Source organism: Orbicella franksi, chromosome 10 (genome assembly GCF_964199315.1).
Source record: "Orbicella franksi chromosome 10, jaOrbFran1.1, whole genome shotgun sequence".
Lineage (NCBI taxonomy): Eukaryota > Metazoa > Cnidaria > Anthozoa > Scleractinia > Merulinidae > Orbicella > Orbicella franksi.
The window spans coordinates 26495619-26509163 of record NC_138154.1 but is presented as its reverse complement, the minus strand read 5'-3'; the positions used below and the strand labels follow the sequence as shown (position 1 = coordinate 26509163).

Here is a 13545-nt window from a genome sequence, read left to right as displayed (position 1 = left end):
AGCTAGCCGAAGTGTTGAAAGCCAAGATCAGAGAGGTCGATATATTGCTGGAACAAATGAGATCACAAGCAACGAATAAAAAAAGTGAATCTTATCCTGTTGTCTTATCTGACCCTTTAGAAATAAGGGAGGAAGGGAAAAGAAACAACACAGATAACAAAGCGGTTAAAAGCCGCAAAAGATTAGAGCGGAGAAGAATCAAACAGAAAAAACGCTTTCAAAACAACATTGAGTCACGCAAGCAACACATCAAAAACCTGTCAAATACACAGCTGACAGACGAGCAAATTACTCTGCTATCCCGTGGTTTGAAATTCATTCCTGCTCCCGTGGCAAGAGAAAACACTATCAGGTGCCAGCTACTCAATGACTTCAGTCATTTTGCCAGAAGAATGCGCCTTAAGTACATATTTCACGGTCACGACAAAGAACCTCATCCTTTCCACGTCAAGTCAGACTAGGACCCACCAGTCCAGCCCTCAGTTGCTCTAGAAACTTTTCTAGAAGAAGTCAAATTTGACCTTGCTAATATCAAATTGAACAGGCCGAAAGACAACCTGTCACAGGGAGAGCGAAATGCTCTCAAAGAACTATCGCGCGGCAAAAACATTGTACTAAAGAAAGCCGATAAGGGTACCACAACCGTCATAATGAACAGAACAGATAAACTTAACGAGGGTCAAGTTCAACTTGATGATATTGCTGGTTTTCAGTGTCACGCAATTCAAAATAGATCAAAATAAAAATCAAAACCGGTCAATAGATAAAGTCCAGAATCTGGGAAATGAAAGAAAGTAAATATGCAAAAACTCTCGCTAAAATTCTGGTCACAGCAATTTTTCTTATGCGAGATATGCAGAGAAATTTTTTACCCAAATTTATAGAGATTTGTATGGCGACGCCATGCTGGTGCCCATCCGTATGGGCACCAACATGGCGGCCGGAAACCGACAGAAACATCTGTCACTGAGTTTTGCTACAAAAGCGTGAATTTATCCCTCGAGGAACTCTAAAACATTAAAATGATACTTTTTCTAAGACATGAACTGTTCAGATAGCCAAGTTCCCCGAAATAAGTCACTTTTTTAACCATCATGACAGCTCTCAAAGCCGTCATGTAAATGCCGCGTCACGCAAAAGCTTAGAAATTCAAAACCAAGAACCCATTCGGAGCGAAAATTTGTATGAATATTAGTTTTCAGCTGCTCTTATACATCATTTAAGTAAAATCTCAGGATGATCAATAGTTTTGTAGTTCGAATTTTAGTGAAGTCATGTGAAAACCAGCTATACATAACTACCGACCCCTAGACAAACCTATGGTTGACACCACGGCCAAAAAAGTTCATCGATTGATTCGATCACTACTACAAGAAGGCCACATAGACGAAATGACGGCTAAATGACTCTCCCTTACGCCCGACCCTCCGCGAATACAACTGTTTTACACACTTACAAAGATTCACAAACGGACACCTGTTGGTAGACCAATTATATCACGGTGTGACAGCCCTACAGAAAGGATCTCAGCTTTTGTTGACCACCTTATTCAGCCAATAGCACAAAAGCAAACGTCGTATCTTAAAGATACAACAGACTTTCTTAACTTCATCGAGAAGACTAAACTGCCTAAAAACACCATTCTTGTCTCTATGGACGTCACCAGTCTCTACACGAACATACCACAGGAGGAGGGTATTACCACTGTATGCGAAGCATACGAAGAATTTTACCAGGAGAACCCTCCAGTTCCTAGCAGGTATTTAAGAGAAATGCTAAGTCTGATTGTACAAGAAAACTCGTTCCAATTCAATGGAAAAGATTACCTCTAAACTCATGGAACAGCCATGGGAACGAAAATGGCCGTAGCTTTTGCTAACATATTTATGGCCAAAATAGAAAAAGAAATACTCAGACAAAGCTACACAAAACCCATTTTTTGGAAAAGATACATCGATGACATCATATCCATGTGGAACACAAATAGGGACAAAATAGAAGACTTCCTTCTAAAGGCAAACAGTTTTCACCCAACGATCAAATTCACGGCTGAAATCTCAGAAACTGAAACTACATTCTTGGACACGAAAGTGTACAAAGGTGACAGATTCAATAAGGAATCTATTCTTGACGTGCGAACTCATTTCAAACCTACAGAGACCTTTCAATACACGAATTTCTATTCGTGTCACCCACCAGCCGTCACGAAAGGCTTTATCAAAGGAGAAGCGTTAAGGCTTCTGAGAACAAATTCCTCTCAACTTACTTTTGAGGAAAACATGAGTAATTTTAAAACACGCCTGCAGAATAGAGATTACCCAGCTAGAATTGTAGAAAAACACCTTTCAGAGATTAAGTTCTCAGATAGAAAAATGTCGCTAGCACAGAAAGACAAAACCGCACAAAAGAAAATACTGCCCTTTGTTACGCAATACCACCCGGCGTTGCCTAACCTAAAAGACACACTACTGGGGAAATGGCACCTTATAGATAATCACCCGCTACTGAGAGAAATCTTTAAGGAGCCCCCCATCATCTCGTATCGCAAGGGAAAGTCCCTTAAAGACATCCTAGTTAAAGCTAAACTATGAAGGCTTTATAACTTATTCATCCGCGAACGGTTGGAGTCGTGCAGGCTTGTCAACACTTTTATCACTCAGAATCGAGAAGTCAGAAAACGCGCATTTACAAATTTTGCAAATCAGAATGTCGGCTCGGCAGCGAGATTTCATTATGAACTAAATGGCTTGTCAGTTGCCGGCATGGGATGTTTAGTTGAGATGTTTAAACTAAGTAGTACGGTATTTGGTAACTAATTACATTGAAAGTCAGAACATGCCGGACTTAAAATTCGAGAGAAGTCAGGAAACGCAGAGAATTTTGTTCAAAGGTCAAAATATGCCGGATGTTATGATTTTAGTACTCAGGAAACGCGGAATGTATTGTTTCGGAGGTCAAAAGAGATGCGTACTGTCTAATTTCAAAGACAGGAAATGACAGACATTTTACTTAGCAGGTAAGGAAAGGTGAAAAAGTTAGTTTTTAATTTTGACCCTGAAAACGCGCCATATACCAAAAGGAGCGCAGCCTCTGGGGACGAGAATGCCGGAAGAGAATGCCGGAAGTCATTGCTGACATCGCACAGCGTGATAAAAATGTGTTGTTCCGGTTTCATATCATTAACACTAAATATAAATGCTTGAGATACGAATTGCCTACTTGCAATAAATGCTCAGTGTTTGAAGAAAATGAGGACGTTGACAACCTCGTTCCCATGGTCTCTCATCTTACCGCCCCCTGGAGCTAGCGAAGAGAGACCCTGGTTGGGTCTGGTCACGTGCCACTTTGACAATTGAGAACATCAGGGAGGGGTCCTCTGTAATTAGCAGTTTGTCGCGTTGAGCTTTGTCGTGCGCTGCGACCGCCACATTACCCGCGGCGTTTATCAATACTTAGCTTTTAGGCTGAAATTTCGAATAATATCTGTTCCAACGTTTACCTAAAGGTTAAGTAAGTCTGTCTCGAGGCAATGTAGCGGTCGTGATTTTCAGTGTTGCCGCCTTATCCATTGGATTTATGGAAAGTCACTCATATTTCAACTGTGGACGTCGAGCAGCGCAATTTCATCCCGTAGTAATTGTTGTTTCTCCTTTTGAATGCACTCGATCAAATTGATGCAAAAAACATAAGAACGTCTCTAGGAAAACGTATAGCTTTCTCAAAGTAAAGCTACGGCAGTCTCTGATGAAGGAAAGCTGGACGAAGGTAAATATGATATTCGTACAACGCACTGTGCTTGCAAACAGCTCTATAATCAAATAGCCGGGCCCGGCGTCACCTGCGGTGTCACAATATAGAATGCAAGTAAGCAATATGTTCACGGAATATTTTAATCTTTGTCCCTGGAGAGCCAGTACGTAGAGCCTTAAAACATATCTTGCAATAGAAACGAACCTAAACAAAGTATAAGCACGGCATGGCAAATTACAGAGGTGTCAAACTCTGAGAAGCAACGTGCTGTTAACAGCAGAAACCATGCAGACTTACGACCTCTAAAAATATGCTGTAACATAATCAAACGACTCCGCTCTACTTATAATTTCCATTTCTTCTAATAACACGGCACAAAAAATGCCCCTCCGAAACACGCTTGAAGCAAAGAAAGGTCGAGAGATCGAAAATTAAATGAAAATGTGCACAATTCTCTCGAACCGTTGGTGTCACGTACACTAATTTATCAACGACACAATAAAAATTATATTTTTCTTTTTCTAGCCTCCTTTCGTTCGAAGATAAATCCATTTTATCAGCAACAACGGCGAAATGCATACCGCGACGAGTTCGTTGTATTTATACCCTTCGCGCTCTGCAAAGTTCGGGGCGCCGACGGCGCGGTGAAACTTCAATAAATCTTTTCACTCTTTCGCTCCTTTCGAAGTGACTTTGGCTTTCAGTGATCATTTAAAAGGCCCTGAATTCTCTAAAATTATTTAATCGCCGGTGACAAGACCTACACTTCATTCTGAGGTAAAGATGAGTCAAACATCTTCCATACACAGCCTCGGCTGCGGTGTGTAATTCTCCATTCGTCTTCGTGAGGAGATTTTTACAATATGTAATGTCCTTCACTGAACCATACAACCATCAGCGACTTGGATTTCCGCTATCAGATGATGGATAAGTTTTCCTTGGTGTTTGCAGAATATTACCACCGGACATTGCCGCGGAACATCTTATCATTCTTGGTTTACTTTCATGACAACACTTCCCGAACTCCCGTAGGCTAAGTATGGACAAAATTCCTACTAGGCCGCCCATCCCTTCAATAATTTAATTGTCATCTCCCAGATTCTGGGAGACACGTGACCAGACCCAACCAGGGTCTCTCTTCGCTCGCTCCAGGGGGCGGTAAGATGAGAGACCCTGGGAACGAGGTTGGGACGTTGAGGGATAGACAGTCGGTAAAAGCGTTGCATACTGCGAGGCTTGTGACAGGGACCTAAGGAGAGCCACGCCAGGTCTACCGCTGTCTGAAGAGAAGAGTATCGGCATTTCGCTAGCAAGTCATAGCAGTAACTAGTCGTGCATCGAGTGAATAGCACGGGGACACGTGCTTATTCTCGTGTTTTAATGAAGTGCAACAAGTGAAGTAGGATCGATGCAGGTTCGACGTTTGCTACCACGCTGGAATTAAGTCGACTCTTTGTCGCACCTATTTTTAATTTATTCGACGCGACTTGGATTCGACGCTTGCTCTAGATCTTATTCGCCTTAATCACAGTCCGCCATGTTGCATGCAACGTCACCATTTTTGGCATGAAAGCGAGGCCACGCGTGTTGAAATATCATGGCTGAGTCAGCGAGTACTTTGATTTCTTCAGAGTTTTGGTACTGCAATCTGGTGGACATACCGACAACATATTTACCTGTGACAGTGACAGTGTATATTGGCTCGGGGAAGTCTACAACAACAGGAGAGGATGACAGTTCCAGTTGGACCTCCATAGAACTTTCCTCACCAGAAGCTTGGCCGAAAGTTGATGCTATGGATTAAAATGAAAAACATAAAAATACTTCTGATTACTTTACGATTTTAACCAAGGAATGTTTAAAGAGATACCGACAACAATATTTACCTGTCACAGTGACTATGGCGCGTTTTCAGGGTCAAAATTAAAAACTAACTTTTTCACCTTTCCTTACCTGCTAAGTAAAATGTCTGTCATTTCCTGTCTTTGAAATTAGACAGTACGCATCTCTTTTGACCTCCGAAACAATACATTCCGCGTTTCCTGAATACTAAAATCATAACATCCGGCATATTTTGACCTTTGAACAAAATTCTCCGCGTTTCCTGACTTCTCTCGAATTTTAAGTCCGGCATGTTCTGACTTTCAATGTAATTAGTTACCAAATACCGTACTACTTAGTTTAAACATCTCAACTAAACATCCCATGCCGGCAACTGACAAGCCATTTAGTTCATAATGAAATCTCGCTGCTGAGCCGACATTCTGATTTGCAAAATTTGCAAATGCGCGTTTTCTGACTTCTCGATTCTGAGTGATAAAAGTGTTGACAAGCCTGCACGACTCCAACCGTTCGCGGATGAATAAGTTATAAAGCCTTCATAGTTTAGCTTTAACTAGGATGTCTTTAAGGGACTTTCCCTTGCGATACGAGATGATGGGGGGCTCCTTAAAGATTTCTCTCAGTAGCGGGTGATTATCTATAAGGTGCCATTTCCCCAGTACTGTGTCTTTTAGGTTAAGCAACGCCGGGTGGTATTGCGTAACAAAGGGCAGTATTTTCTTTTGTGCGGTTTTGTCTTTCTGTGCTAGCGACATTTTTCTATCTGAGAACTTAATCTCTGAAAGGTGTTTTTCTACAATTCTAGCTGGGTAATCTCTATTCTGCAGGCGTGTTTTAAATTACTCATGTTTTCCTCAAAAGTAAGTTGAGAGGAATTTGTTCTCAGAAGCCTTAACGCTTCTCCTTTGATAAAGCCTTTCGTGACGGCTGGTGGGTGACACGAATAGAAATTCGTGTATTGAAAGGTCTCTGTAGGTTTGAAATGAGTTCGCACGTCAAGAATAGATTCCTTATTGAATCTGTCACCTTTGTACACTTTCGTGTCCAAGAATGTAGTTTCAGTTTCTGAGATTTCAGCCGTGAATTTGATCGTTGGGTGAAAACTGTTTGCCTTTAGAAGGAAGTCTTCTATTTTGTCCCTACTTGTGTTCCACATGGATATGATGTCATCGATGTATCTTTTCCAAAAAATGGGTTTTGTGTAGCTTTGTCTGAGTATTTCTTTTTCTATTTTGGCCATAAATATGTTAGCAAAAGCTACGGCCATTTTCGTTCCCATGGCTGTTCCATGAGTTTAGAGGTAATCTTTTCCATTGAATTGGAACGAGTTTTCTTGTACAATCAGACTTAGCATTTCTCTTAAATACCTGCTAGGAACTGGAGGGTTCTCCTGGTAAAATTCTTCGTATGCTTCGCATACAGTGGTAATACCCTCCTCCTGTGGTATGTTCGTGTAGAGACTGGTGACGTCCATAGAGACAAGAATGGTGTTTTTAGGCAGTTTAGTCTTCTCGATGAAGTTAAGAAAGTCTGTTGTATCTTTAAGATACGACGTTTGCTTTTGTGCTATTGGCTGAATAAGGTGGTCAACAAAAGCTGAGATCCTTTCTGTAGGGCCGTCACACCGTGATATAATTGGTCTACCAACAGGTGTCCGTTTGTGAATCTTTGTAAGTGTGTAAAACAGTTGTATTCGCGGAGGGTCGGGCGTAAGGGAGAGCCATTTAGCCGTCATTTCGTCTATGTGGCCTTCTTGTAGTAGTGATCGAATCAATCGATGAACTTTTTTGGCCGTGGTGTCAACCATAGGTTTGTCTAGGGGTCGGTAGTTATGTATAGCTGGTTTTCACATGACGTCACTAAAATTCGAACTACAAAACTATTGATCTTCCTGAGATTTTACTTAAATGATGTATAAGAGCAGCTGAAAACTAATATTCATACAAATTTTCGCTCCGAATGGGTTCTTGGTTTTGAATTTCTAAGCTTTTGCGTGACGCGGCATTTACATGACGGCTTTGAGAGCTGTCATGATGGTTAAAAAAGTGACTTATTTCGGGGAACTTGGCTATCTGAACAGTTCATGTCTTAGAAAAAGTATCATTTTAATGTTTTAGAGTTCCTCGAGGGATAAATTCACGCTTTTGTAGCAAAACTCAGTGACAGATGTTTCTGTCGGTTTCCGGCCGCCATGTTGGTGCCCATACGGATGGGCACCAGCATGGCGTCGCCATACAAATCTCTATAAATTTGGGTAAAAAATTTCTCTGCATATCTCGCATAAGAAAAATTGCTGTGACCAGAATTTTAGCGAGAGTTTTTGCATATTTACTTTCTTTCATTTCCCAGATTCTGGACTTTATCTATTGACCGGTTTTGATTTTTATTTTGATCTATTTTGAATTGCGTGACACTGAAAACCAGCAATATCATCAAGTTGGACTTGACCCTCGTTAAATTTATCTGTTCTGTTCATTATGACGGTTGTGGTACCCTTATCGGCTTTCTTTAGTACAATGTTTTTGCCGCGCGATAGTTCTTTGAGAGCATTTCGCTCTCCCTGTGACAGGTTGTCTTTCGGCCTGTTCAATTTGATATTAGCAAGGTCAAATTTGACTTCTTCTAGAAAAGTTTCTAGAGCAACTGAGGGCTGGACTGGTGGGTCCTAGTCTGACTTGACGTGGAAAGGATGAGGTTCTTTGTCGTGACCGTGAAATATGTACTTAAGGCGCATTCTTCTGGCAAAATGACTGAAGTCATTGAGTAGCTGGCACCTGATAGTGTTCTCTCTTGCCACGGGAGCAGGAATGAATTTCAAACCACGGGATAGCAGAGTAATTTGCTCGTCTGTCAGCTGTGTATTTGACAGGTTTTTGATGTGTTGCTTGCGTGACTCAATGTTGTTTTGAAAGCGTTTTTTCTGTTTGATTCTTCTCCGCTCTAATCTTTTGCGGCTTTTAACCGCTTTGTTATCTGTGTTGTTTCTTTTCCCTTCCTCCCTTATTTCTAAAGGGTCAGATAAGACAACAGGATAAGATTCACTTTTTTTATTCGTTGCTTGTGATCTCATTTGTTCCAGCAATATATCGACCTCTCTGATCTTGGCTTTCAACACTTCGGCTAGCTCGTTGTCTTTCTTATCTTCGTTCGCTTTTCTATTTTTAGCCGGCGTTTTGCGGGAAGACTGGTTGGTTTCATGGAAACGTCTGCGAGACCTAGCTTGTTCGAGCTTTCTGTACTTATTCTTAAGCCTTTCTACGCGCCTGTGGTGAGATTACACTAGGGCCCCTACAAGGGCCTGTTCGGCTTTCTTTCTAATGGAGTTAATGTCTTTCTTAAAGTCCTCGTCGGGCGTGATGTTCGCCCGCGCATTGTATCTCAAGGTCTTGGGGCATGAGCCCTTCTCCAGGTGAGAATTCAGCAGACTGATAGAGTTGTTGGAGCTGTCTATCTTCTCCTGGATGGAGTTTAGCTCTTCTTCGTGACGTGGTCTTTTTCTACCGGAGCTGCCGGTAGTTTTGGCGGACTTTGGTTGGATTTCCCTTTGGCGCTTTCTGCCTCTGTCGTTGCTCGTATTGTCAGAGTGTACAGGCTCTTTGTTTTTTTGCTCGGGCTTCTTTGGCTCGTTCGTTGTTTCCTTCTTGCGCTCTTGTCTTTGAGCGTTTGGGACACTGTCATTGCTAGAACCAACGTCTCCATCTTGATCTTCGGACAGGAGGGCGTCCTCTTCTTCGTAAGACATGCACCAACAGACTATGCACTACAATCTTCCATCTGAAACTTAAAAATACATGAGCCCATACTTTGCTGTCCTTTCATGGATTCTGTCCTCACTACCAACAACTAGTCTCCTTCGTAACAGTTTTTTGGGTGTGCTTCTTTGGAGAGAGCGTTGCGTGACATCCCCCACCCCCTCCCCCTCCCCCCCCAAAAAAAACTGGCTGGAAAGGAGACTAACCAACAACCACCTGTATTAGAAACTAGGCGCAATAAATCTGAATAAATTTTATTTATAATCAATTGCGAATAAGGTTCACCTGATCAATTTATGATTCCCGTCTATGTGCTATAGTGCAAGTCGCCCACTAACACAGTACACAGCTCTTGGTGTAAGGAATAGCGATCTCATTGCAAGTCCCTCCGGATCCGTTCTTTGCATGCATTCTCGGGCTCTCAGCTGGGGCACATTTACATTGCGCAACACTAGCTGCGATTGGACCCTCCGATATCACGCATTTGGAAAATCCCTATGAAAGGATCTTACAATGTTATCAAGGTCATCATCACTAATGGTTGTCGTCCTCTTGCATACGTCTTTTTATGGCACTCTCACTCACACCAAGGGCTCTGGACATGTCGGGTAAGTTGATTTCATAATCGGCAAGATATTGCAGCTGCTCCCGTGGAATCTCGAACCTAGGACGCCCAACCGTTCTAGGCTGGTTTGCTACTGCTGGGGAGGAATGATACCAATTCCGCTCTACCTCCGACACCATTCGCGTCACAGTGGCGAGTGAGGGTCGAACTGTATCAAACACCTGCATGTTGTCAGCAAGTCGAACCAAATGGCGAGAAATTTGTTCCAATCGGAATAGAACACAATCAGCCACATCTTCACTAACTGTGTCCTGTTGAAGTCTCCTTGCAAGGTCGAATAATGTATGGCGACGACTGCTCAAGAATTGCTCTTGTGCCGTCGACGCCATCCATAAATCCCCGGGAAAACCCCCAGTCCCCTTGGCACTAGGTTTGCATCAGGGGATCCAGGCTTGCGCGGAAAAGACGCCTGGTAGAATCGAGAAGTCAGAAAACGCGCATTTACAAATTTTACAAATCAAAATGTCGGCTCAGCAGCGAGATTTCATTATGAACTAAATTGCTTGTCAGGTGTCAATAAGGGATGTTACGTTGAGATATTTAAACTAAGTATTACGACATTTGGTAACTAATTACATTGAAAGTCAGAACGTGCCGGACTTAAAATTCGAGAGAAGTCAGGAAACGCAGAGAATTTTGTTCAAAGGTCAAAATATGCCGGATGTTATGATTTTAGTATTCAGGAAACGCGGAATGTATTGTTTCGGAGGTCAAAAGAGATGCGTACTGTCTAATTTCAAAGACAGGAAATGACAGACATTTTACTTAGCAGGTAAGGAAAGGTGGAAAAGTTAGTTTTTAATTTTGACCCTGAAAACGCGGAAAAGTTAGTTTTTAGTTTTGACCCTGAAAACGCGCCATAAGTGACAGGGGACGATGGCACGCTTACATCAAACAATCGCACTCGTGCACGCGGTGGTTCTCGCTTTGTCGGAGATTTTCTTTTCCTAGATGATCTTGACCAGCAAAAAATACTCGGAACTGCATGCTTCTCCAGAACACGCTTCCCTGTTAAAGTTGTCTGAAAATCCGCTTCCTTAAAGTGTACAGAACATACTCTTGTGCTGTTTGTTATCTGTAGATGGACCAGATCATAATAATTAATGTAAATACATGTGCGCGACAATGACATCGATAACCTAACCAACTTACCTGGACACTTTTACCTACGTCTCGCCGTATTTTGACAACCCACTGCATTCGAATGGCTGAATTGGTGAAAGGTATTTTTAGCGCGATTATTTTTACATTGCGGCACGCAACAGTGATCTCCGTTGGGCATGATTGCAGATGATCGCCTTGTCTCCCCGATCGCCGGAAGTTGACTTTACACGCGTGGCCTCGCATTGGTGTCAAAAGTACATGACGTCAATCCAAGATGGTTGCTGTGCGATAAAGGCGAATTGAGCTTCTGGGGCCAGATATTTTCATTTGGGAAAATCTATCAACAAACAAAAGAAATGGAAAAACAACTAGTATTGTTTGAATATGCAGACTTTAAATACATAATTGACATATAACTGAAGATTATATTTAAAATTTTAGGGAACAGCGACGGTAAGAAACGAAAAGTTTATGTAGTTTTTTTCCATCCACAGTATTGAAAACTCTTAAACGACTCTAAAGTAACCGTACTCGGCCCCTTAATATTTCACAATTCCTCGTGAAACTTATTAAATTTTAAGGGATGTAACATTAGCATGAAGCCACATTAAGCATTAGTGACTGTCTGTCTTTTCGTTTGTGATGTTTTAGGACAGGATCAAAATGTGCTATTGTTATTCTAATGTGTCATTAATTAAGTTTATTTTCTTTTAACGTCAGCATTGGCGACGTGTATTAAATATATTCTCAAAGTTATACGCACAAAATAAAGTTAAAGACGTCGAGCAAGGCTTCAATAAATAAAATTACATGACTGTTCATATGGTATTATTACGAAACAAGTGCGTAAACAATACGAGGATCATCAATCTTCACAGCAAACACTTTGTCACGCTTTATGAAAGACACCCTAACATGAGAATGCGAGTGTGATCTTCTTTAACCTCGCGTGGAACACAAAGTAAAATTAGAATATGGTGCACTGTTAATGCGAGGAGATCTTTTCAAGAATTGCCACTCGTTTTATTAGGTAAGCGATACAAATTAAAGTTAATGTCAGTCCGGGAACACATTTAAACATTCTTTTTCGAAATTGCCTCAGGACTCTCCAAAAACACATTTTCAGTATCGCCGCTCTGCTATAACATAATTTCGTTATGTTTATTTGCCTCGTTCCTTCAAAAGACACCAAGGTCGCTTCCGCACCAGCTGCCCTCGTTCGTCCTCCACTTGATGGAATTGCTTCCCTCCCAAAGGGAGCGGTTTGCGTAACAACCCATGCACCTGCTGCAAAACCATGTTGTTATTAAACATTTAAAAACATGCATTTTATGAACTTGACGTCTCGTATGCTGGTCAACATACATTTTCAAAAGTATAACCGTTAATTTTTTTTTTTTGTTATTAGTTTCTTTGGCAACCGTACGTGTTATGAACTGACGCATAAAGAGTGGAGTCACCTTGCACCGCAGACTGCGGGCAGCAATTCTTCTGTTTCTTGCTAATAGAAACTATCATATTCTTTGCATACCGACATTTACCGCAAAAAAATGAAGAAGCAGCAACAGCGGGGTGAAGTAAAAAAAGTGAACGTGAAAGGAAAAAAACGACGGCAAAATTTGCTTTTTCTTTTCTTTTCTTTTTAACAAGAAGTCATTGTCTCATTTATATTGCCTGCACAAAACTAAAATATAAACATAAAGGAAGGAAAGACGTCACTAAAAATGACAAAAATAGCCATGAGTTCGAAGAAACGATTCATACACTATTTTTTATATTAGAATATTGTTTTTTCCGGCCAAGGCTGAATATTCTTATTTTTCTACCGTTCAGTTTTAATTTAAGCTGAAAATATTCTTGTGAATATTCTTAGATTCTAGGAATAAAAAAGTAGACTATATGCCAACACAACGTCAGATTATTTAGAGCCAGCCTGCAGGCAATAAACTCTGATATGGCACAGATAACCTCTTGCAGAAAAGTTAAGCATCCAATACGGCTAGTGCTGTTTTGCTTGTTTGTTTTTTCCTAGATTGCCGTTTGGAAAAAGGAAGATTTTTTATACGGTATGGTCAGTAAACACAAATAATTGTGTTATATTTATAACTTTCCAACACAAAAAAATAAATAATTATTCTTTTCCAAATCCCAACCTCGGGTTTATTCTTAAAATGTTCCGTCAAATTTTGCAAATTTTAGCCTTGAAGTTCTTATAAACAACATAAGAAAAAAGAAAAAAGAAAAAAGAAAAAAAAAAAAAAACAGAAGAAGAGAAAGATTCACAATTTACACGGACAAGAAAAAATGGAAATGTGTCCAAAACACCTGACGCAATAACAAGCTATATTTATCTTGTTTTTGTTATCGACTTCGTTAATTTCTCATTTCCGGCCCTTTGTCAATAATGCGTCCGTTTAAAGGTTAGGTATGTAAGCTGCTTAGGATGCAATAATACCCTTAATAAAAAAGGTG

General features: G+C 41.0%; 1 protein-coding gene and 1 pseudogene across 1 annotated transcript; one reads left to right on the top strand and one right to left on the bottom strand.

Annotated features, from left to right (window-relative positions):
• Window positions 1-392: 392 nt before the first annotated feature.
• Window positions 393-2591, top strand: LOC145501783 (uncharacterized; annotated as a pseudogene).
• Window positions 2592-6886: 4295 nt separating this feature from the next.
• Window positions 6887-7399, bottom strand: LOC145501782 (uncharacterized). The gene has a single exon (XM_081481176.1). The coding sequence runs from the start codon at window positions 7397-7399 to the stop codon at window positions 6887-6889; it is 513 nt and encodes a 170-aa protein (XP_081337302.1).
• Between the last annotated feature and the right edge of the window lie 6146 nt (window positions 7400-13545).

Bases quoted from the DNA above. Each gene is read 5' to 3' on its own strand.
- LOC145501782 (XM_081481176.1), bottom strand. From the start codon at position 7,399: ATGGTTGACACCACGGCCAAAAAAGTTCATCGATTGATTCGATCACTA.